The following is a 25,273-nucleotide window of genomic DNA, read 5'->3' on the forward strand; positions in this document are numbered from 1 at the left end:
AGGAAGATCCATTGAAGGAGGAAATGGCAATCCACTCCAGTATTCTTGCCTGGAGAATTCCATGGACAGAGGAGCCTGGTGGGCTACTGTCCAAGGGATCGCAAAGAGCTGCACACGACTTAGTGACGAAACAACAAAAACGTTGTCCTCCATGGTTACTATTCTCCTTTCACAGCTGAATAAAGGCCCAGAGAGGCTGACCAACTTGCCTGCGGTTATTCAGCCATTCGGAGGGTGATTGAGTCCAAGTGTTCTTAGGACAACAGAAATCTCTCTGCTAGGATACTCACTTGCTGCTTTTAGGGAACGCTCCAAAGAACAGTGTTGTGGGAAGAAGAGATTGCACAATCATTATAAAGTTTGCATGTTACTGAAAATTGCTTCTAAGGAGCTATGTAAGAAATTCAATGAGGAAAACCTGAGTATTTCTCCTTCACTGAATCTTTTTCTGGTGGAAGTATACTTAGTCATATCATTGATTCAACCTCATTACCAGGCACCTACTAGAAATAGAAAATCCAGTTACTAAGGTGCACTGGAAGACAGAAACACACAGAAGGCCCTGCTCTTTCAGAGCAGGTATGTTCTGAATCTGGACATAATCCATCAATACACGCTTTCCCTGCCAAGGATGTGAATGTTTATATGGATGAGTGATATATAAGTCATACATGAAAAACATGTTATTTCTTTATAGCCACACCTCAATAAGTAAATCTATGTGCTTAAACATGTTCTGGAATATTGCTGTTGGTACATGAGAGTAAATGGGACTTTAAGATTGAGACTACCTCTTAAAATAAATATATTGGCGTTTACCCATCAAAAAGAGTGCACATGTTCCAAGCAGTTTCCTTGGGGCGGTTTATAATTATTTCCGGCATTGCTCAGCTCCGGCATTTGGGACACATATCCTTTTAGTTACAACTGTCTTCAGAGGTAGGTTATAAATATGCAAAAATTCCATCTCATTTTAAAAAATAGGCACACCTTGTTTTTGCCCAACATAGCATTTCTTAGCTTGGTTATACAAGTTGCTTGGAAGTGGCTCTGAAAGATTTTGAAAATTAAACCACACCTCCACGATGAGGTTTGCCACTTAATGGGTTATACTGACCAACGTGTGCAGGTTCTATCCAGAACTCTGAAAAAAGGAGTTTAGGAAAAACAGTCAGATTTTTGTGCATAGCTTCCTAAAATGCCTATTTTGAAGATGTCATTATCAATTTGTGTATGTTGGTCCCATTGTTAGAGTATCAGTCTCACTGGCTTATGTCATTTCTTGTGTGAATGCCTTCCCTTCCTTTTCAGAAATTGGCTTTTTTGAGGGCAAGGGTTTGATTTTCTCCACATTTTGTGATTGCCAAAGTGTCTATCCAAAGTGACTACCACAGTAACTATGGGAAAGAAGATTCACATGTGCGTTGTAGTCTCTACAACTCAATAACTTGCCTCAGAAAGGAAAACAGAAGAAAGAACAGAGACAGACTTCCCTAGTGGAACAGTGGATAAGAATCCACCTGCCAATGCAGGGGATATGGGTTCAATCCCTGGTCCAGGAAGATTCCACACGCTGTGGAGCAACTAAGCTGCCCAACATAACTACTGAGCCTGAGTGCTGCAATTACTGAAGCCCGTGTTGCCTAGAGCCTCCGCTCCCCAGTAAGAGAAGCCACCACAGTGAGGGGCCTACATACCACAACAAAGAGTAGTCCCCACTCTCTGCAATTAGAGAAAGCCCACGTGCAGCAACAGAGACCCAGCGCAAGCAAAAAAAATTAAAAAAAAATACATGAAAAGAAAGAACAGAGAGAAACCATTTGGAGCCACTAAGGTATTGGAAAGAACAACTATTGGGAGCTCCAAGTTCAATCAACAGATATTTATTAAATATCAACATATATCATCCACTTTATCTTTCACATCATTTTCAAATCCAGTACTTCTTTTTATCCTCACATATGTAATACAGTTTTTCCACTGCTATCTCTATCACTTCACATACTCAGAAAGAAAATGAACAAGATAAAAATGTGAGAAGACAGAGAAAAATAGAAAAAAAGTAAGAAAAACAAACAAAAAAAATAAGCCTTAAAAATAATTACTTAGTAGTGGAGATTTGGAAGTAATCATTTAATGGAGACTTGGAAGTAATTAATAGTATTTACTTCTGCTCATTGTTGATTGGGATTTTGAGGCAAATGAGGTTGAGAGTGTGATCTCAAGCTGTCTAATCAAATAAGATGAAGACAGAAGTATATGGCAGCCATTAAAAATACAGTCAGAAAGATGTGTTCTTTTTCAGTGGGCTACCTCTCCTCTGTAGTGACAAGTCAATGCTTTGATGTTTTTGACAGTGACCTGGACTCGATTTAGACCTCTTTAGGTTGGATTATGCCTTGATGAAGTTGTGTAACTAAATGTAACACAATGGACAGGGGATCCATGTGCAACATAGGTCCCTCTAAAGATCAGCCCTTAGGGGTAGTTATCCTGCCACAAAGATGTTAAAAAAACACCGGTCAGGCTAAGGTACTGGCAACAAGGGACTTCTCCAGGATCAATGCAGAGGATGAATTGATGCAGACATTCCCTTGCTCTTGTTATTAAAGCTAACAGAGCCTTCAAAGGACGGTGTTGATTCAGGAAGCAGGAAACAGCACCTAGGATACCAGCCTTCTTAGAAAACTGCAGCTGTAACATGGGTGCCTTTTGATAACTGCAGATGGACTCAGCACTGAGTAGAGCCACAGTCCACAGTGACCTGGTGAGGCTGTCAATGACCTTGAGGTCAGGCTGTCCGTAAGCTGCAAAGCTCCTTACTCCTATCCATTTGGCAATACCACCCTCAAAAAAAATCCCTCCTTTTCGTAGGATTTTGCTATTTGTTGTTGGGTTTTGTTTGTTGATTAGTAGCTTTATAAGAAAGAAATATAAGTGTGGAAAAGGAATATTAACTACCTTGTCATTTACAGATAGAATATGCTTAGAGCAGGATTTAACTTTATTTTCTTGCTAGTATTAAAATGAAAAATACAACGAGTATATTGGCAATTCTCATAAGTTTCAGTTTCCCTTTTCACAGAAAGCCCTGCTTGACTCCTAAATTAGAGCAGTTGCCTTATTCTGTGCTTCTAAAGAAGCTTGGTTTCTTCAGTTCTGGCATTTATACTGTAATCATCTGAGATTAAAAGCTCTACAAAGAAAGCATCCTTGCTTTCTTGTTCAATTCAATACTTAGAACAGTTCCTGAAATGCATGAATGAATGACTCTGAGTAAGTGAATGAATAAATGAAAAGTACTCAAAAGAAGGTTATTTAAAAATCACATTGCATCAAGTTATATTTTAACTTATGAAAACTCAAAATGAATGTGTGGGGGTAAGAAGCTGATTCTTTTTCATTACATCTGATCAACTCAAATACCTCATTCCCCTAAGTTATTTACTCTTAAGTTGGTACATATGTTGTTCTATTTTGCATTAAACCAACCATTAGCCAACTTAAAAAATAACAACATAAAGCATTTAGTAGATAATTTAGAGAACCTTTTAAACATATACATTTTAATGTAAAATGGAGGAGGGAGGCTGACTTGGAATCATATGAGTAATTAGCCTTAAGCATGAAAATGGTCCATGTTGGAGCAAGATTTTGCAGGAAAGTGCCCCACAGAGAAATGGAGGCAGGAGGTAGGGGTTGGAAGAGAGTGAACCCCTCTGCTGAAGAAATTTTAACTCCATCATCTTAATACACATCCATTGATGTTTCTCTTTTTTAAAAATTAAGATATAATTGACATAAACATTATATTAGTTTCAGTCATACAACATAATGATTCCATGTTTGCCTATATTACAAAATGGTGGCTTTCTCTTATGTTCATGTTAAAGAAAGAATAAGAGAAGACTCATCTATGCCCTTTACATTCTCAAGGGACGCTTTCATGTGTGAGACCTCTACAAAAGTTTCCCTTTGGCAGTGGACATAGATTAATAAATATGTCGAGGAGAACTACATAGGATTGAAAAGGCAGCTTTTCTTTACTTTAGGAGCCAAGCTCATGGGTCCTGCTCACTACCCTCCAAGTCTTTGAGGGCATGGTGTGTGCCTGCTCAGTTGCTCAGTCATGTCCAACTCTTTGCAAACCCCATGGGCTGTAGCCTGCCAGGCTACTCTGTCCATGGAATTTTCCAGGCATGAGTACTGGAGTGGGTTGGCATTTCCTCCTCCAGGGAATCTTCCTGGCCCAGAGATTGAACCTGGGTCTCCTGCGTTGCAGGCAAATTCTTTATCATTGAGCCACCTGGGAAGCCCGCTGAGGGTATGGTTGGTGTTATAAATGTATGTTGAAAGGAGTATGTTGCAATCCCAACCTCCAGTACCTCATTAGGGTGGGCTTCAATCCAACATGACTGGTATCTTTATAAAAATGGAAAATTTGGACACAAAGACATGCACAGAGGGAAGATTATGTGAAGAGACAGAAGGAGCACTGTGTGAAGGCAGAGGACTGGGATGGTGCTCAACAGCTAAGGAACGCCAAGGATTGCCAGCAACCACCAGATGCTAGGAGAGAGGCGTGGAACAGATGCTCTCCTACTGTTTTCAGTTCTAGCTTCCAGAACTGTGAGACAGTAAATTTATACTGATCTAAGCAACCCAGTTTGAGGTACTTTGTTATGGCAGGCCTAGAAATGTAATATAGTAGGTGTCTGTTGCTCACATCTTTCCTCAAAAATGAACATAATGTTTATTTATGAGAACAATGAATGCTTGAAGGGCTGCCAAGTTACCTGAAAGTAAAGAGGAAGGGACTGATGTAGGAGAAAAAAAAAAAAAACTGCAACATTGAAAAGGAGGAAATTTAAATGGGGGAAAGACCGTAAACAGAAGCTTTAACTAAGAGGATACACTTGCCAAAATACTCATACTACCAAAATACAAATGTAATTGTATGAAATGGAAATTTCAGGAGGCTGGATGAAAGGCATACATGCTCAGACTCAAGAAGGAGAACTTCCTGACAAACCTGTAGAAGAGAGGAATGCCATTCTCTGTGCCTGGAGGTGGAGCTGGCATTTGATGAAGCTGTGCATAAAGTGATTGGAAAAGTTGAGCGGAAGTCATTTTGGCATCTCCGCGTGCAATGCAGTGAGCACTGCATTGAAAAATAGAACTGATTTTTAATAGATAACATTTGTAATCAATAAAAATTTCCTTTCCAGAAAAGTCTCATTAATTGCATTAAAGTCCATCATCACAGATTTCACCAGCTCTAGCCAAAACATTATGCCATACTTCCATTCTCTGCAATCTAAGAAGTGAAGAGAAAGAAAACTGCCTCTACAAAATGAAATTACATTTGTATGAAATTCTGAGTTTAAATGAGGGGTCAAGGTCTGTGTCTCATAGGAGAAGACAACAAAGATAAAAAGGGAGGGTAAGCATTAGAGACCTGTGTTCACCGAGAACCTGATGGTAAATCACTTAAGGACCAACATGCCGGGGTAGTGTTTAAAATGTGGCAGATGAGCCATCTCATCACGATCTACAGTGAGTCAACCTGACAGCTTACAGACAATCCAGAATACACACCTACAGAAAAGACCAGGAGAAAGACCTGGCATGGTGTAACTGGGGAGGTGGTTAGCTGAGATGAAAGAAGACAGAGGGAATGTGATGGTTGCAGTCAATGAGCTGAGCAGATTGTTCTGTACAACTTGATCCACTCAGAGTGAGGACCAACTCTGAGAGAGACAATGGGAGAAGAGGAAAGAGATCACGATCTCAGCTTATTACACAGAAGAACATTCCAGTAGCTGGAAGTCTGCAACGACAGGACATCATGACTTGGGTGTCAGGTAGTGAGCTTCCTACAATGGGAGGTGCTTCAACAGCAGAGAGGTAATGCCTTGGAAGTTATGCTGCAGAAGAGATTCACAAGAGAAGGAGTTGGATGGGATTTTAAGGTCTTTTCAAGCCTAGTTTTCTGTATCAAAAAGAATTCTGAAAATAAAGCAGTTGCCAGTCAGCTTTTTTTTTTTTTTTTAAGAGGGCCTAGAAACAACATTCCAGTAGCAATGAGATTTTGGTTTCTAGATCTTATTCTCCAGGAGAAGGAACTAGAGCTCCTTGGGGAAGTGGCTGATTCAGCCCTTCATACCTGCATGCTAAGTCACTTCAGTTGGGTCGGACTCTTTGTGACCCTATGGACAGCAGCCCACCAGGCTTCTCTGTCCATGGGATTCTCCAGGCAAGAATACTGGAGTGGGTTGCTATGCCCTCCTCCAGGGGTATCTTCCCAACCCAGGGACCAAACCAGTGTCTCTTGTCTTCTGCAATGGCAGGCGGGTTCTTTACCACTAGCACCACCTGGGAAGCCCGTTCAGACCTGGGGAAGGGAAAATACAAGATGAACTTGAAATATTTTGTGATGCTACAAAGTAATGAAATGCTCAGGAAAGAATGGGGCCTGTTGAAAGCATGCAGGAACCAACTAAAAGAGCTTTTGATGGCCAAAGCTGGAAAATTTGAGCAATAAAATTAATACTAAATAATAATAGTATTGGATTATAACTCAAATAATAAAGCAAAACATTTATGAATCCATATTAATATATGTAAGAAACTAAATAAACAAATAAATGACAGAGAAGCAAAGGCTCGTCCCTGCATTAGAATTCCAATTTAATAAATTGAGAAGGAAAGAGTGAAATTAAAAAATCACCGTTAAGCATAACAGTTATTGCATCCAGTATCCACTGATGAATATTAAAATTAGTGGGTGTATGTTTGAGGAGAAACAGGATACTTGCTCCATCTCAGAATATCTTCCCACTAGATATTTATTTGGAGAAGGCAATGGCACCCCACCCCAGTACTCTTGCTTGGAAAATCCCATGGATGGAGGAGCCTACTAGGCTTCAGTCCATGGGGTCGCGAAGAGTCGGACACGACTGAGCAACTTCACTTTCACTTTTCACTTTCATGCATTGGAGAAGGAAATGGCAACCCACTCCAGTGTTTTTGCCTGGAGAATCCCAGGGATGAGGGATCCTGGTGGGCTGCCGTCTATGGGGTCGCACAGAGTCGGACACGACTGAAGCAACTTAGCAGCAGCAGCAGCAGCAATTTATTAATCAGAAAATGAAAATAGGAACTCTACAGTGAAAAACCCTACAGACACCACCTAAACCAAATGATCAAAGTTAACATCATCAGGAAGAAGATGTACTGATATCATAAACCCTTTGATAGGATGGGCTGATAAAGATAACGTAATTTCTGTGGTATTACTGCCCAAAGGGAATAATCTCACTCTAATGAGGAAACCTCAAATGAACCCATACTGAGGGACAAGTCTGAGGGAAAGGTGATCAGGACTCCTAAAGTGTCAAGGACAGGAAAGCAAACAGAGACTGAGGAACTCACAGATTGGAGGAGAGGAAGGAGACAGCAACTGAAGGTAACTGGGATCCTGGAACAGAAAAGCAGCATTAGTGGGAAAAAAGGGTAAAACTGAAACAAAGTCTGTAGTTTAGCAGATAGTGTTACATTGTTGTTGTTTAGTTGCTAAATTGTTTCTGACTCTTTGGGATCCTATGGCCTGTAGCCCACAAGGCTCCTCTGTTCATGGGATTTCCAAGACAAGAATACTGGAGTGGGTTGCCATTTCCTTCAACAGAGGATCTTCCCAACACAGGGTTCGAACCCGTCTCTTGCATTGGCAGGCGGATTCTTTACCACTGAGCCACCTCAGAAGCCTGAACAGTGTTACATCAATGTTAATTTCACTGTTCTGAACACTGTATGGTTATATAAGATCTTAAAATTAAGAGAAACAGGGTGAGCGGGTTCATGAGAGCTCTATTATTTCTAGAGCTTTTCTGTAAGTCTCATATTAGCTCAAAATTAAAAGCTAAAAAGGAGAAAGCAATGAAAAAAATTTAATTAGTTCACTGGAATCATTTGTGTGTGTGAAAAATATCTTAAAATAACTTCTCCATGAAATAAAATACCTGCTACTGCTGTGTTTATATCAAAGAAGAAACACTTCAACAAATACCCTCACTGTGTTAAATATAGCATATTAGTTCTAACAAGCAGAGATACTTTAATATTTAGACCATATTCGAAAGCTCCAAACCTAGAGTTGGCTCCTTTGTTCATAGACACAATAAATTCTATTTTTTCCCTCTTTGGGGATTTTGGGAAGCTCTTCTTGAGGGAGGCACACCGGAGGTGAGATGTCAAGTCTGAACAGGAGTTAGCCAGAGACAGAGTGGGCTGGAACATTCCAGCACAAGGAATTGCAAGTATGAAGTCCCTGTGATGCAAAACAGTTTGGTTTGCTCTAGGAACTGGAAAACGTCCACAATAGTAGGAATTAAGTGGTGTGAGTGAGGCTGAAGAGACTGGCAGGAGGGGTCACATAAGACCACACAGGAGACTTTAGAATGATTCTATCAGCAGTGGAAGTTTCTGAAGGGTTTGACGAGAGGAGATACGTGACTTTGGCAAGTCATCTCCTCCCACTCTCTGTTACTGGCTTTAAATGCTCATTAATATTATGCTGACCAGGATTCTTTATCTGCAGTGACGAATAAGACATGGGATTAGGCCAACAGGACCAGACTGCCAAACCATAGTGATGAATTTCTTAGTGAAACTTCTGTCCCTGGAGAGTTGATAGAGTTGAGTTTGTGTCCCTCCTGCCATGTGGGTGTGGTACAGATGTTCCAAATTCCTTTAAAAGTTGACCTGAAATGAAATACCAAGAACTTTCCTAAAATGCTGATGCCACATTGAAATTTTTTTTTTCTTTCTCTTTGGATGTTTGGTATTGTAGTACAGCCCAATCCAATCAAAGAGTTGTGTGACTTCAAATTTTTGTGCCAAAATTTTTGAAATGTTAAAGCCTTTACTACTGGAATGTGGCAATGTCACATAATTCTTAGAAAGTTCACATGGCTCAACAGATATGGTGGTGGAACCAACAAGATGGGATAGCTCTCTATCCACATAAACACATGTACCTTCTCACCTGATTTTCCCATCAGCTCTCAGTGTGCCTTGAGGCCCAGAAGAAGACAGGAATGTTTTAAGACGAGCCAAGAAAGTACCTGGGTCAGGAGAGAGTTTCTTTGTTTTTTCCCCTAATTTTGCTTTGAAGCCAAGAATATTATTACCTTCTAATGTCAGCCTCCCAATACAATTAAGAAGCAAGCTTTATTATTTGATTAGAAATAGAAACAACCAAATTCCTGTCAGTTAGTTGAAGCTCAGTATCTGGCTAAGTCAGGAGCAGTCTCTTCCCATTCAGCTTACCTAGGAATATTTATCACAAGAGAAAAGAATGACAATTTCTGGTAACTTCAGGATTTAGAAGAGAAAGAGAAGCTTATTGTGCATAATGTCTATTGTCCAAAAATCTCTCCAAGATCTATATGCACGCTTTTCTTTTAATTATACTGAACTTTTGCAACTTGTTCTTTGATTACTAAGGACACCACAGTTTCATGGACAACTTTTTGCATTCACAGTCATTGTTCAGTTCTGGGTTAAAAACATAGAGGCCTGGGCCAAATCTGCACAAAACACAGTATTTCAAGCTCTGTTGCTTGAAATTAAAAAAAAAGAGGGGATCCTAGATACCTTGCTTTAAAAACATTCTTTTTCTCTTACACCAGAAATGCAGAAGGAAAACAGAAATCAGTTAATGAATCATTCTGATTTACTGGCTTGCAGCTGGTAAAGTTAAAACTTAAAAACAAAACCAAAAACAACCTGTATCACAGATCAGTTCCAAGTTTTGTTACTTCCGAAAAATCAAAGGGCATTTACAGGTACTTGGTCAAAACTGCAAAGGAAAAAAAAAAAAATGACTTGCCCAGGAAAGGGATCTTACTTTAGAAACGTTGCCCCTTTCTAGCTCCTGTCCACTGCGAGCCCAACTCTTTCCCGGAGTTTGGTTTTTTAAAGTGCAGGCATCGCCTCCTTCCCTGGGGTGCTCCCTGTAAAAGGGCAGCTGGTCCGTGGGGCCGCGGCGGGGGTGGCGACAGCCTGCGACGTGGGGGCAAGTGCAATGTGCAAAGGCACTGTCGCCGACCGCAAGTTACCAGCTGCGGGTCCACTCGGAGCGACCACCGTCAACCTGCCTTCACCGTCACCTGCAACCCTCGCAACAAGTTCTCAGCGCACGCGAGGCAGCGGCGTTTCTTCCCCGGGCTCCCTGGCTTCCCGCGCGGACCTGAGCTCCTCCTGCTCCGCGCGCCTGAAAGCAAAAGGCGGGGTGGACGAAATCAGTCAGAGCTGGGCGGTCGGCTGGCCCCGGGCGCGATACTCCTACCTGCCCGTCCCGTCGGCGCGGCCACCAGCAGCAGGAACAGCAGGGCCGGGAGGCCGGGTGCCGGGGCTCCTCTGGCCGCCGCCCTCGCTGAGGGTCCGGGGGCGCACATGGGCGCCGGAGGCAGCCGTCAGCGTGGGACTCCCCCTCGGGCCGCGGGCGCTGGGAGCGTGGTCTCCCCTCCGCACCCTGGGCCAGGGCTCAGGCTGCGCGCCGAGCTCCAATTGGCTGGGTGCCCGGGGAGGCGGAGCTGCGGCGGAGCCCCACCCGCGTCCCGCCGGAGCCTGGGCTGGGTGCCAGCGCCAGGGGAGTGTCCGACTTCTCCTCTAAGCCCGTCGGGCTAGCAGCTCCGAGAATCCTTGACTTTCCACCTCCCTAACCAACAAGGTCACTTGTTACTGTTGTTTCGTCTCTAAGTCGTGTGGTTCTCTTTTGCAATCCCATGGACTGTAGCCCACCAGGTTCTTCTGTCCGTAGGATTTTCCAGGCAAGAATTCTGGAGGCGTTGCTATTTCCTTCTCCACAGGATCTTCCCCACCGAGCAATGGAACCCACCTCTCACACTGCAGGCAAGTTCTTTACCGCTGAGCCACTGGGGAAGTCCAAGGAGGTCACTACTGCAGGGAAAACTTCCCTCCCGACTGTTTAAACAGTTCCTCGTAGCAAATTCTTTCTGTTAAAGTAAACAGTGTGTTTTCTGTTTTCCTAACTGGACTCATTGATTTGGTAAGAGTTTGGAGAAGGAAATGGCAACCCACTCCAGTATTCTTGCCTGGAGAATCCCATGGAAGGAGGAGCCTGGTGGGCTACAGTCCACGGGGTCGCAAAGAGTCGGACACGACTGAGCGACTTCACTCACTTTCACTAGGAAGGACAACATTTTATGTTATCAGTGGCTTTATGTTATCAATGGGCTTCCCAGGTAGCACCAGTGATAAAGAACCCACCTGCCAATGCAGGAAACATGAGACGCGGGTTTGATCCCTGGGTCGGAAGATCCCCTGGAGGAGGCATGGCAACCCACTCCAGTGTTCTTGCCTGGAGATCCCCGTGGACAGAGGAGTCTGGTGGTCTACAGTCCATGGGGTGGCAAAAGAGACCCACATGACTTAGGGACTAAACACATAACACACAATGCTGCTGCTGCTAAGTCGCTTCAGTCGTGTCCGACTCTGTGCGACCCCATAGACGGCAGCCCACCAGGATCCCTCGTCCCTGGGATTCTCCAGGCAAGAACACTGGAGTGGGTTGCCATTTCCTTCTCCAATGCATGAAAGTTAAAAGTGAAAGTGAAGTTGCTCAGTCGTGTCTGACTCTTGGCGACCCCATGTACTGCAGCCTAGCAGGCTCCTCCGTGCATGGAATTTTCCAGGCAAGAGTACTGGAGTGGGGTGCACACAATACCACTTCTCAAAACAAAACCTTAAGAGTTGGAGGAAGATTTGATGAGATAAGATTCCATAGGATTTTAAAGGGCTTCCCTTGTGGCTCAATCAGTAAAGAATCCACCTGCAGTGCGGGAGACCTGGGTTCGATCCCTGGGTTGGGAAGATCCCCTGGAGAAGGGAAATGCTGCCCACTCCAGTATTCTGGCCTGGAGAATTCCATGGACTGTATATAGTCCATGGGGTCACAAAGAGTCAGACACGAGTGAATGACTTTCACTTCTTTCACTAAAGCAGTTAAGTCCCTTTCTGGATTTTAAATACTAGATATACACACACACACTCTAAAGTGTCACTCAGCCATAGCAAAGAATGAAATATTGCCATTTGCAACAACATGGATGAACCTAGAGAATATTTACTAAGTAAGTGAGACAAAGACAAATATGTGCTATCACTTATATGTAGAGTCTAAAATATAATACAAATGAATATATATACAAAACAGAAACAGACTTACAGACATAAAAACTAACATGGTTACCAAAGGGGAAAGGGAAGGAGGGATGGATAAATGAGAATGAGATTAACAAATACAAACTACATAAAACAGATAAACAGCAAAGACTTAATGTAGAGTACAGGGAACTATATTCAACATCTTGTAGTAATCTATTTGGAAAATAATCTAAAAATATGTGTACAAATAACTGAGTTATTTTTTTCTCTATCTGAAATTAACACAATATTGTAAATCAACTATATTTCCATTAAAAATTAGTCTAGCACCATCATTATTACTTCAATTCTGGTGGATTAAACATGATGTATATTTGCCACAGAAGTATTTTGAGTCAATCATTTTTAGTATCTAAACCTTAAGACTTGTGTGTGTTTTGGTTCCAGTGTGAATTGTTCATGGCCCTAAAAGGGCTGAGGCAAATATACATAACTTTCCCTCCCTGTCTCCCAACTCCTCCCCCCCCTTTTTTTTTAAATTGATGTATAGCTGATTTACAATGTTGTGTTAATTTCTGCTGTCAGCAAAGTGATTCAGTTCTACATATATACTTTTTCATATTCTTTCCCATTATGGTTCATCACAGAATATTGAGTATAGTTCCCAGAGATCTATAGTCCCCTAACACTCCTTAACTTGAGCAGGAACAGTTTATTGTTCCCTTCTTCTAGGAAGCAGGAATGGGGAGCGTGCCTGAGACCTGTAGTCCTTTCCACTCTTAAGTGGGTGCCCCTTGTTTGTGAGCCAGCCATCTTCTGTGTGCCCTTGCCTCCCTCCCTCTCTCCCTTCCTCCTCACCTTCTCCTGGGCACTGATCAGACAGTAAGTCAGAATTTTTCGGTCTCATACCTGTGAACACACTCACATTTCTGTCCTCAGTTGCCTATGGATTTTGCAGGATGAGTGTGACCTGAGAAATTGCTAGGCCTTCAGTTGTTGCCCATGCATTAAAGAGGACAGACATGACTTTTGCTTTTAGCTGTGACCTGGAATTCACCTTAGGGCGTTTCCTTAGTACCTTTAAATTCTACCATCTTCTCACTATTGTGAACTTCAGTAAGAGACAGTCTGAGTCCCTCCCAGTCTAAACCTCTCGGGTTGAAATAAATTCTAGTATATCCTTCCACAGATTTTTGAAATGACTCAACACATTCAGATCAACATTTTTCTTCTCCTCAAACATTACAATTCTTCTTGCCATGACTTATCACACTGGGATCTTAGTTCTGTGAAACCTGATGTATGAGTTTCTGGGCTTTCTGTTCAGAAAGGTCATAAACCAATCCTTCTCATCCCAGCTTGGACATTAATACTACAAACAGATAGTATAAATTTTCCCTATTCCAGTTTAACTCCTAAACAGTTTCCAGGGGTAATATCATCATCATCATCTGAAGTTACTGTGTTCTTATTGTCAGCCAGGTACCAACTAAAATGTCTATATTTGCTGCTTTCTTTAGTCCTTAAAACAATTCTATGAATCGGTTATGTTACCCCGAGTTACAAAAGGAGCAAACAGGCTTGTACAGATGGTTTACTTAAAGGGATAGAACAAGGATCTGAATCCTGGTTAATGCAATTCCGAAGGCTGTATTTTAATGACTTCCTTGTATGCCTCTTATATTAATACATAACAAAATGAATCACATACACATGAGGGGTGAACTGTGAAATAGCGTACATAGTAAGATGTATTCTTATTAATTTATGAAAATGCAGCATGAGTTGATTTCCTTAGTGTAAACTACCCTGTGAGTGAAAAGAGATGCCATTCCTGCACACCCAAGCATGAACAGGGCAGGATCAGAATGTAATAAGGCTACTGCTCCAGGAGTACACCTGAATATTAGGGGACAGGTGGCAGTTAGAACATGAGGGGTGGCAAGATAAAGTTCTCTGAAAAGGGTTGGGGGTGGTGGCAGAAAAGGAGAGTTCTGGGGAAATAATAAGCATCCAGTATTTAGAGGATTTCTACAGTCCTTTTAGGCTACTCTGCCATGCTCTCTTCATTGAATGAACTACTCTGTGGCTATATGGGGGCACTAGTAATTTTTGATATGCTGTCTGCTTAAATCCAAATTATATCTAATGTTTCAAATCCTATGGGATCTTATCAAATCTTCCCCCAACTCTTCAGTATTTATTTTGGGAAGTGGTATTGTGTCCTGTGTGTTCAGTCACCAAGTCATGTCTGACTCTTGTAACCCCATAGACTGTAGCCTTCCAGGCCTCTCTGTCCAGATTTCCCAGGCAAGAATACTGGAGTGGATTGCCATTTCCACCTCCAGGGGATCTTCCTGACCCAGGGATTGAACCCATGTCTCCTGTGTCTCCCGTGTTCCTTGTGGGTTCTTTACTGCTGAGCCACTGGGGAAGCCCCTTTGAGAAGTGGTACACACTTTTTTTTTTTAATTTAAATTTATTTATTTTAATTAGAGGTTAATTACTTTATTTTAAAAATGTTTTGTAATTGTGAAGACTAATATGTACACAGAAAAATGCACAAATGTAGTTATTACAGCTCAGTTCAGTTCAGTTCAGTTCAGTTGCTCAGTCATGTCCGACTCTTTGCAATCCCATGGACTGCAGCACGCCAGGCTTCCTTGTCCATCACCAGCTCCTAGAGCTTACTCAAACTCATGTCCTTTGAGTCAGTGATGTCATCTAACCATTTTATCCTCTGTCATCCCTTTCTCCTCCTGCCTTCAATCTTTCCCAACATCAGGGTCTTTTCCAAGGAGTCAGTTCTTTGCATCACATGGCCAAAGTATTGGAGTTTCAGCTTCAGCATCAGTCCTTCCAATAAATATTCAGGACTGATTTCCTTTAGGATTGACTGATTTGATCTCCTGGCAATCTAAGGGACTCTCAAGAGTCTTCTCCAACACCACAGTTCAAAAACATCAATCCTTCATCACTTAGCTTTTTTTTTATAGTCCAACTCTCATATCCATACATGACTACTGGAAAAACCATAGCTTTGACTAGATGGACCTTTGTCGGTAAATGTAGTGTCTCTGCCTTTTAATATGCTGTCTAGGCTGGTCATAACTTTTCTTCCAAGGAGCAAGTGTCTTTTAATTTCATGAATGCAGTCACCATCTGCAGTAATTTTGGAGCCCCCCAAAATAAAGCCTGTCACTGTTTCCATTGTTTCTCCATCTATTTGCCTTGAAGGGGTGGGACTGGATACCACGATCATAGTTTTTTGAGTGTTGAGTTTTAAGTTTAAAACTTAGTTTAAAACTAAGTGTTAAGTTTTAAGCCAACTTTTTTTCCCCTTTATATATTTATATATTGTGAATTTATTTATTTTTTAATTGAAGGATAATTACTTTACAGAGTTTTGTTGTTTTCTGTCAAACACCAACATGAGTCACCCATAGGTACATATATATCCCCTCCCTTTTGAACCTCCCTCCCATCTCCCTCCTCCATCCCACCATTCTAGGTTGATACAGAGCCCCTGTTTGAGTTTCCTGAGATACACAGAAAATGCCCATTGGCTTCTTTTCTACACATGGTAATGTAAGTTTCCATGTCACTCTCTCCATGCATCTCACCCTCTCCTCCTCTCTCTGCATGTTCATAAGTCTGTTCTCTATGTCTGTTTCTCCATTGCTGTCCTGCAAATAAACTCTTCAGCACCATTTTTCTAGATTCTGTATATATGCATTAGAATATAATATTTATCTTTCTCTTTCTGACTTACTTTACTCTGTATAATAGGCTCTGGGTTCATCCACCTCATTAGAACTGACTCAGATCTGTTCCTTTTTATGGCTGAGTAATATTCCATTGTGTATATGCACCACAACTTCTTTATCCATTCATCTGTCGATGGACATCTAGGTTACTTCCATGTTCTAGCTATTGTAAATAGTGCTTCAGTGAACAATGGGATACATGTGTCTTTTTCGATTTTGGTTTCCTCAGGGTATATGCCTAGGAGTGGGATTGCTGGGTCATATGGTGGCTTTATTCCTAGTTTTCTAAGGAATCTCCATACTGTCTTCCAGTGGCTGTATCAGTTTATATTCCCCAAAACAGTGCAAGAACATTCCCTTTTCTCCACATCCTCTCCAGCATTTATTGTTTGTTGATTTTTTGATGGTAGCTATTCTGACTGGTGTGAGGTGATATCTCATTGTAGTTTTGATTTGCATTTCCTTAATAATGAGCGATGTTGAGCATCTTTTCATGTGTTTGTTAGCCATCTATATGTCTTCTTTGGAGAAATGTCTGTTTAGGTCTGTTCCTACTATTTGATTGGGTTGTTTGTTTTTCTGGTCTTGAGTTGTATGAGCTGCCTGTATATTTTAGAAATGAATCCTTTGTCAGTTGTTTCATTGGCTATTATTTTCTCCCTTTCTGAGGGTTGTCTTTTCACCTTGCTTATAGTTTCCTTTGCTGTGCAAAAGCTTTTAAGTTTAATCAAGCTCCACTTGTCTACTTTTGTTTTTTATTTCCATTACTCCAGGAGGAGTAGAGGATCTTGCATTGATTTATGTCATTGAGTATTCTGCCTCTGTTTTCCTCAAAGAGTTTTATAGTTTCTGGTCTTACATTTAGGTCTTTAATCCATTTTGAGTTTATCTTTGTGTATGGTGTTAGGAAGTGTTCTAATTTCATTCCTTTACATGTTGCTGTCCAGTTTTCCTAGCACCATTTATTGAAGAGGCTGTCTTTACCCTAGTGTATATTCTTGCCTCATTTGTCAAAAATAAGGTACCCATAGGTGCATGGGTTTATTTCTGGGCTTTCTATCTTGTTCCATTGGTTTATATTTCTGTTTTTGTGCCAGCACCATACTGTCTTGATGACTGGAACTTTGTAGTATAATCTGAAGGCAGGAAGGTTGATTCCTCCAGTTCCATTCTTCTTTCTCAAGACTGCTTTGGCTATTTGGGGTCTTTTGTGTTTCCATATGAATTGTGAAATTTTTTGTCCTAGTTCTGTGAAAAATGCCATTGGTGATTTGATAGGGATCACATTGAATCTGTAGATTGCATTTGGCAGTATAGTCATTTTCACAATATTGATTCTTCCTACTCAGGAACATGGAATATCTCTCCCATCTGTTTATGTCGTCTTGGATTTCTTTCATCAATGTCTTATAATTTTCCGTATATAGTTCTTTTATCTCCTTAGGTAAGTTTATTCCCAGATATTTAATTCTTTTTGTTGCAGTGGTGAATGGGATTGACTCCTTAATTTCTCTTTCTGATTTTTCATTGCTAGTAGATAGATGTGCAAGTGATTTCTGTGTATTGATTTTGTATCCTGCAACTTTGCTAAATTCACTAATTAGCTCTAGTAATTTTCTGATACTATCTTTAGGATTTTCCATGTACAGTATCATCTGAAAGAGTGAGAGCTTTACTTCTTCTTTTCCGATCTGGATTCCTTTTATTTCATTTTCTTCTCTGGTTGCTGTAGCTAGGACTTCCAGAACTATGTTGAATAATAGTGGTGAAAGTGGACACCCTTGTCTTATTCTTGAACTTAGGGGGAGGAGTGCTTTCAGTTTTTCACCATTGAGAATAATGTTTGCCATAGGCTGATCATATATGGCCTTTACTATGTTGAGGTAGGTTCCTTCTATGCCCATTTTTTGAAGAATTTTAATCATAAATGGGTGCTGAATTTTGTCAAAGGATTTTTTTGTATTTATTGAGATTATCATTTGGTTTTTATCTTTCAGTTTGTTAATATGGTGTACCACATTGATTGATTTGCGTATACTGAAGGATCCTTGCAACTCTGGAATAAACCCAACTTGATGATGGTGTATGAGCTTTTTGATGTGTTGCTGAATTCTGTTTGCTAAAATTTTGATGAGAGTTTTTGCATCTATGTTCATCGGTGATATTGGCCTGTAGTTTTCTTTTTTTTGTGTGTTGTCTTTGTCTGGTTTTGGTATCAGGGTGATGGTGGCCTCATAGAATGAGTTTGGAAATGTTCCTTCCTCTGCAATTTTTTGAAAAACTTTTAGAAGGATAGGCATTAGTTCTCTAAATGTTTGATGGAATTCTCCTGTGAAGCCATCTGGTCCTGGGCTTTTGTTTTTTGGGAGATTTTTGATCACAGCTTCAATTTCAGTGCTTGTAACTGGGTTGTTCATAGTTTCTATTTTTTCCTTGTTCAGTTTTGGAAGATTGAACTTTTCTAAGAATCTGTCCATTTCTTCCAGGTTATCCATTTTATTGCCATGTAGTTGTTTGTAATAGTCTCTTATAATCCTTTGTATTTCTGCATTGTCTGTTGTAACCTCTTCTTTTTCATTTCTAATTTTGTTGAGTTGATTCTTCTCTCTCTCTTTTGTTTGTTTTCTTTTTTTAAATTTTATTTTATTTTTAAACTTCACAACATTGCATTAGTTTTGCTGTTTTCTTTTCTTTTTTTTTTTAAACTTTACAATATTGTATTAGTTTTGCCAAATATCGAAATGAATCCGCCACAGGTATACATGTGTTCCCCATCCTGAACCCTCCTCCCTCCTCCCTCCCCATACCATCCCTCTGGGTCGTCCCAGTGCACCAGCCCCAAGCATCCAGTATCATGCATCGAACCTGGACTGGCAACTCGTTTCATACATGATATTATACATGTTCCAATGCCATTCTCCCACATCTCCCCACCCTCTCCCTCTCCAACAGAGTCCAAAAGACTGTTCTATACATCAGTGTCTCTTTTGCTGTCTCGAACACAGGGTTATTGTTACCATCTTTCTAAATTCCATATATATGCATTAGTATACTGTATTGGTGTTTTTCTTTCTGGCTTACTTCACTCTGTATAATAGGCTCCAGTTTCATCCACCTCATTAGAACCGATTCAAGTGTATTCTTTTTAATGGCTGAGTAATACTCCATTGTGTATATGTACCACTGCTTTCTTATCCATTCATCTGCTGATGGACATCTAGGTTGCTTCCATGTCCTGGCTATTATAAACAGTGCTGCGATGAACATTGGGGTACACGTGTCTCTTTCCCTTCTGGTTTCCTCAGTGTGTATGCCCAGCAGTGGGATTGCTGGTTCGTAAGGCAGTTCTATTTCCAGTGTTTTAAGGGATTCTTCTCTCTTTTTTTCTTGATGAGTCTGGTTAAAGGTTTGTCAACTTTGTTTATCTTCTCAAAGAACCAGCTTTTAGTTTCATTAATCTTTACTATTTTTTCTTTCATTTCTTTTTCATTTATTTCTGCTCAGATCTTTATGATTTCTTTCCTTCTTTTTTTTTTGTTTCTTCTTCATTTTCCAATTGCTTTAGGTGTAAAGTTAGGTTGTCTATTCAATATTTTCTTATTTCTTGAGGTAGTATTATATTGCTATAAACTTCCCTCTTAGAACTGCTTTCACTGCATCCCACAGGTTTTGAGTTGTCATGTTTTCATTGCCATTTGTTTCTAGAAATTTTTTTATTTCCCTTTTGATTTCTTCAGTAAGCTGTTGGTTATTTAGAAATGTATTGTTTAATCTCTATGTGATTGTACTTTTTACATTTTTTTTTCTTGTAACTGATATCTAGTCTCATAGAATTGTGGTTGGAGAAGATGCTTGATACAATTTCAATTTTCTTATATTTACTGAGGTTTGGTTTGTGACCCAAGATGTGGTCTATCCTGGAGAATGTTCCATGTGAACTTCAGAAGAAGGTGTATTCTTCTGCATTTGGATGGAATGTCCTGAAGATATCAATGAGATCCATCTCATCTAATGTATCATATAAGACTTATGTTATTAATTTTCTGTTTTGGTGATCTGTCCATTGGTGTGAGTGGGGTGTTGAAGTCTCCTACTATTGTTGTGTTACTGTTAATTTCTCCTTTTATGTCTGTTAGTATTTGTCTTATGTATTGAGGTGCTCTTATGTTGGGTTCATAGATAGTTACAATTGTTATGTCTTCCTCTTGGATTGATCCCTTGATCATTATGTAGTGTCCTTCCTTATCTCTTGTAATCTTCTTTATTTTAAGGTCTATTTTGTCTGATATGAGGATTGATACTCCAGCGTTCTTTTGCTTCCCATTTGCATGGAATATATTTTTCCAGCCTCTCACTTTCAGTCTATATGTGTCTTGAGGTCTGAAGTGGGTTTCTTGTAAAGAACACATATATGGGTCTTGTTTTTGTATCCATTCAGCCAGTCTGTGTCTTTTGGTTGGAACATTTAGTCCATTTACATTTAAAGTAGTTATTATGTAAAGTATAATATATGTTCCTATTGCCATTTTCTTAAGCCAACTTTTCACTCTCCTCTTTCACCTTCATCAACAGGCTCTTTAGTTCTTCTTCACTTTCTGCCATAAGGGTGGTGTCATATCTGAGGTTATTGATATTTCTCCTTGAAATCTTGATTCCAGCTTGTGCTTCATCCAGCCCAGCATTTTGCATGATGTACTCTGTGTAGAAGTTAAATAAGCAGGGTGACAATATACAGACTAGATGTACCCCTTTCCCAATTTGGAACAAGACTGTTGTTCCTCGTCCAGTTCTAACTGTTGCTTCCTGACCTGCATACAGATTTCTCAGGAGGCAGGTAAGGTGATCTGGTATTCCCATCTCTTTAAGAGTTTTCTACAGTTTGTTGTGATCCACACAGTCAAAGACCTTGGCATAATCAATAAAGCAGAAGTAGATGTTTTTCTGGAACTCTCTTGCTTTTTCTATGATCCAACAGATGTTGGCAATTTGATCTCTGATTCCTCTGCCTTATCTAAAACCAGCTCAAACATCTGGAAGTTCATGATTCACGTACTGTTGAAGCCTTGCTTGGAAAATTTTGAGCATTACTTCTCTAGAGTGTGAGATGAGTGCAGTTGTACCATAGTTTGAACATTCTTTGGCATTGCCCTTCTTTGGGATTGCCCTTCTTTGGGATTGGAATGAAAACTGATCTTTTCTAGTCCTATGTTATAGCTCAGTGAGTTACAAAGTGAAAGCATTGGTAAACATCACTCAATTCAGGAAATGGAACAGTTCTAACCTGATAGAAACCCCTGTCCTAACCGTTCTCTTCTTTGCCAAATCACACAGGGTGTATTCTGTCTTCTCTCACTAACACTAGGCTATGAGAGTTATCTGTGTTACTGCCTGTAGCTGTACTGTCATGCTGAGAAGTTATTTATCAGATGACTATGCCATGATTTATTTATTCATTCTATTTTTGATGGCATTTAGATTGTTTCTGGTTCAGAACGATTAGCAATAGTACTGTTTTGAACATTCTTGTATGTGTCTCTTGCTTGGGTGCGCATATTTCTGCCAAATACATACCCAGAAGTGTAATTGCTGGATAAGACAGACCTAATTTCAACTTCTGTAACTTAAGTAACTTACTACCAAAATTGATTTCTGAAGTAGTTAAAGAATTTACACAATTCACACCCCTGTCAGGATAATGAGAATTCTTTTTCCACATTCTTTCTAATATTTGATATTTTCAGCTTCATAATTTTTGCCATTTTATAAGATATGTAGAGTTATGTGATTATGGTTTTCATTTCCATTTTTCTGATGATTAATGATGTTAAGAACTTTTTGGCAAATTTATTAGCCACTTGGGTAATACATACTAGTTCTTGTGTCATGGATCTGCTTAAGTTCTTTTCAATTTTTTTTTCTGTTAAATCATGTCTTTTAATTTCATTTTTAATTGTTTTGAAGGAATTTGTTACATCTTCTAAATATGACACCTCTAGCTGTTATATATGTGGCAAATATTTTCCCTCTTGTGGCTTGCCTTTTTACTCTTGAGAGTAACAAAAGAAATTCTTAAATGTAATCAAATCTAATTTACCAATTAGTTGTTTTATGGTTTGTTTTTGTTCTGTCCTCTAAAAACTGTTATCCAAGGTCATGACAATATTCTAAGTTTTCTCCTGAATCTTTTTTTGTTTAATTTTTCACATTTCAAATTATGATCCACCTGGAATTGATTTTTATATATGATGTGAAGTAAGGATTCAAGTTTAATTGTTTAAGAGTCCAGCTGACACAGCACTATTTACTGAAAAATCATCCTTTTCTTAGAATTCTTCATAAACTGTCATCCATGAATGGGTTTGCTTATAGACCATACTCTTGTTCTGTTAGTCTATTTGTCTATTACTGTGCTGATTCCACACTACTTTAATTATCTTTTTGCTAGTAAAGCAAGTCCTTGTACTTTGTTCTTATTCAAGTACCTTGGCTATTTTTTTTTTTCCCATTTGGATTTCCAAATAATTTTTAGAATCACTTTCCAACTCCCACAAAACAACTGATGGAGACTTAAAAAAAAAAAAAACTTTTTAAATTAAGTCATAACATATGTAAAATAAGGTACAAAAAATTCACTTAAATTTTTCATGGATACACAACTATGTTACCAAGTACAGAGAAAATTCCCACATGCTCCTCTCACATCCCTCTAACATAGTCACTATGGTGACTTCCATTACTATTTTATTAGGTTTAAAAAGATTATTTGGTCGGATGCATTGGGTCTTAGTTGTGGCACACAAGATCTTCATTGTGGAGTACAGGCTCTGGAGAGCGGTGCACGGGTTTAGTTGCCTTGAGGTACATGGGATCTTAGTTTCCTGACCAAGGATTGAACCCTTGTCCCTTACATTGAAAAGCAGATTCTTAACCACTAGACCACCAGGGAAGTCCCAACACGTGATTAGTTTTCACTCTTCTTGCCCTTCTTATTAATGGAACCAGACAGTATGTACTTTTTTTTTGCATATGTCTTCTTTTGTTCCACATAATGTTCATTTGAGGTTCATTCATGTTATAACATGTATCAGTAATTTTAATCTTTTTTTCATTGCTAGGAAGTGTTCCATGATAAGCTTTTAATATCTGCATTTGTTCATTTCTGTGCCAAAAGCAAAAAGTTTCTAGGGCAGAGATCAGAATTGCTATTACTGTTGTTTGTCATTTAGTTGCTGCTGCTTCTGCTGCTAAGTCGCTTCAGTCGTGTCCGACTCAGTGCAACCCCAGAGACGGCAGCCCACCAGGCTCCGCCGTCCCTGGGATTCTCCAGGCAAGAACACTGGAGTGGGTTGCCATGTCCTTCTCCAATGCATGAAAGTGAAAAGTGAAAGTGAAGTCGCTCAGTCGTGTCCAATTCGTAGTGACCCCATGGACTGCAGCCTACCAGGCTCCTCCGTCCATGGGATTTTTCCAGGTGAGAGCATTTATTTGCTAAGTCATGTCCAACTCTTTGTTGACCCCATGGACTGTAGCCTGCCAGGCTCCTCTGTCCATGGGATTTCTCAGGCAAGAATACGAGAGTGCCGTTTCCTTCTCCAGAGGATCTTCCTGACACAGGGATCAAACCCACGTCTCCTGCATTGGCAAGCAGATTTTTTACTACTGAGCCACCAGGGAAGCACCACAGATAGCATAACTGTATCCATTTTCCATGCTCTATTCTTCTCTCTCTTCTGAGATGGTGTGAGGAGAGCCAGATAGATATCCTATGCATGAGAAAGAGGATAGGAAGTCCTAGATTATGAGTCTGGAAGTTCAAATAGAGTATATATGGCTTAATGACTTCACTTTCACTAACTGCTGCCTACCTTTCTGAAAAAGGGAAAAAAAAAAAAAACCCTTATCTTCCCAATGTGAACAAACACTTGGGAAAGTAAACAAATTGTCTCAGGAAAGTAAAAGGGGAAAGTCCCTACCCTGGCCTGCAATCATTTGGCTCTGGGGGAGATAAGTTTTATTATCCTTTGGATGGGAACATATGGCTCCAGGTCTAACACCCTTGTCATGTGAGGAGCACTGTGAGTCTGGAGAAGAAGAAATGTTCTATGGTGTGCCAATTTTGTTTGAAGACAAACTATCCAGAAATGTGAAAATATTCGTGGAGCATTGTTTCCCTGACATGCCATTGTGTGAATACTTTATCTCACTTATCCATCCTCCTGTTGATGGACATTTGGCTTATGTCTTATTATGAAATTGTAGGAGTTTTTTTTATGTATTTTGGATATAAGCTTTTTGTCAGGCATATTTGTTGCAAATATTTTCTTCCAGTTCATGAAACCTTATAATTTTTAAAATGATGTCTGCTAGAGCAAAAGTTTCAAATTTTGTTAGTCTAGTTTTTCATTTTTTTCTTTTTATCATTGTGTTTTGATGCTCTAAGAAATTTTTGTGTGTTTGAACAAAGATTTTGTAATTAAATACATTGTAAGTTATTTTTTTGTGCTTAATATAAGGAAAAAGTAGAGATTAATTCTTTTCCCCATAAGACGTTCTGTTTTGCTAAAAATAGATTTGCTAAAAGATTTTTGGTGCACACTGAACTGCTTTAGCCATTTTCCTGAGTCTATTGACCATATATGTATCGGTCTATTTCCGAATCTCTATTCTTCCCACTGATATTTGTCTTTTTTTCACCAATACCACATTAAAAAAGCAAAATAACTAACCTTTTTAGAGACTTCTCTGGTGGCTCAGTGGTAAAGAATCCACCTGCTAATGTAGGAGATACAAATCTGATCCCTTATCTGGCAAGATCCCACATGATGAGAAGCAACTAAGCTGGCCCGTGGCACAGCTACTAAAGCCTGAGCACTCTAGAGCCCGCCAGGCTCCTTTGTCCATGGAATTTTCCAGGTAAGAATATTGGATTAGGTAACCATGCCCTTTTCCAGGGGATCTTCCCAACCCAGGGACTGAACCTGGATCTCCTGTGTTACAAACTCTTTACCATCTGGCCATGAGGGAAGTTATGTACAAACCTTTAAAAAAATACTTAATTGCTGAAAAATGCTAACCATCATCTGAGTCTTCAGTGAGTCATAATCATTTTGCTGATGGAGGGTCTTTTCTCAGTCTTGATGGCTGATGACTGATTAGGGTGGTGGTTGTTGAAGGGTGGGGTGGCTGTGACAATTTCTTAAAGTAAGACTACAGTAAACTTTGCTGCATTGATTGACTTTTCCTTTCATGAATGATTTCTCTGTTGTATACAATGCTGTTTGGTCATGTTTTACCCTCAATAGAACAGTGATTGG

General features: G+C 39.9%; 1 protein-coding gene across 15 annotated transcripts in view; it reads right to left on the minus strand.

The window, feature by feature from the left end:
- Positions 1-10,551, minus strand: part of IL20RA (interleukin 20 receptor subunit alpha) — a 32,881-nt gene extending 22,330 nt beyond the window's left edge. For 2 of the 15 annotated variants that reach the window (XR_015132424.1, XM_086316586.1), the window contains exon 1: positions 10,352-10,551. Coding sequence is in view for 7 of the 15 variants with exons in the window: in XM_086316586.1 (XP_086172712.1) it covers positions 10,352-10,460 (109 nt within the window). In the remaining 8 variants the exon portion in view is untranslated. Of the gene's footprint in view, positions 1-6,166; positions 6,395-7,434; positions 7,481-8,580; positions 8,764-9,046; positions 9,126-9,789; positions 9,863-9,910; positions 10,277-10,351 lie in introns of those variants that run through there. The other 13 variants (XM_086316594.1, XM_086316588.1, XM_086316587.1 and 10 more) reach the window with 13 other exon arrangements.
- Positions 10,552-25,273: the final 14,722 nt, after the last annotated feature.

The sequence above is a fragment of the Bos grunniens genome, chromosome 9, assembly GCF_055505025.1.
Source record: "Bos grunniens cultivar Pamir isolate PY7600 chromosome 9, Bosgru_T2T1.0, whole genome shotgun sequence".
NCBI lineage: Eukaryota > Metazoa > Chordata > Mammalia > Artiodactyla > Bovidae > Bos > Bos grunniens.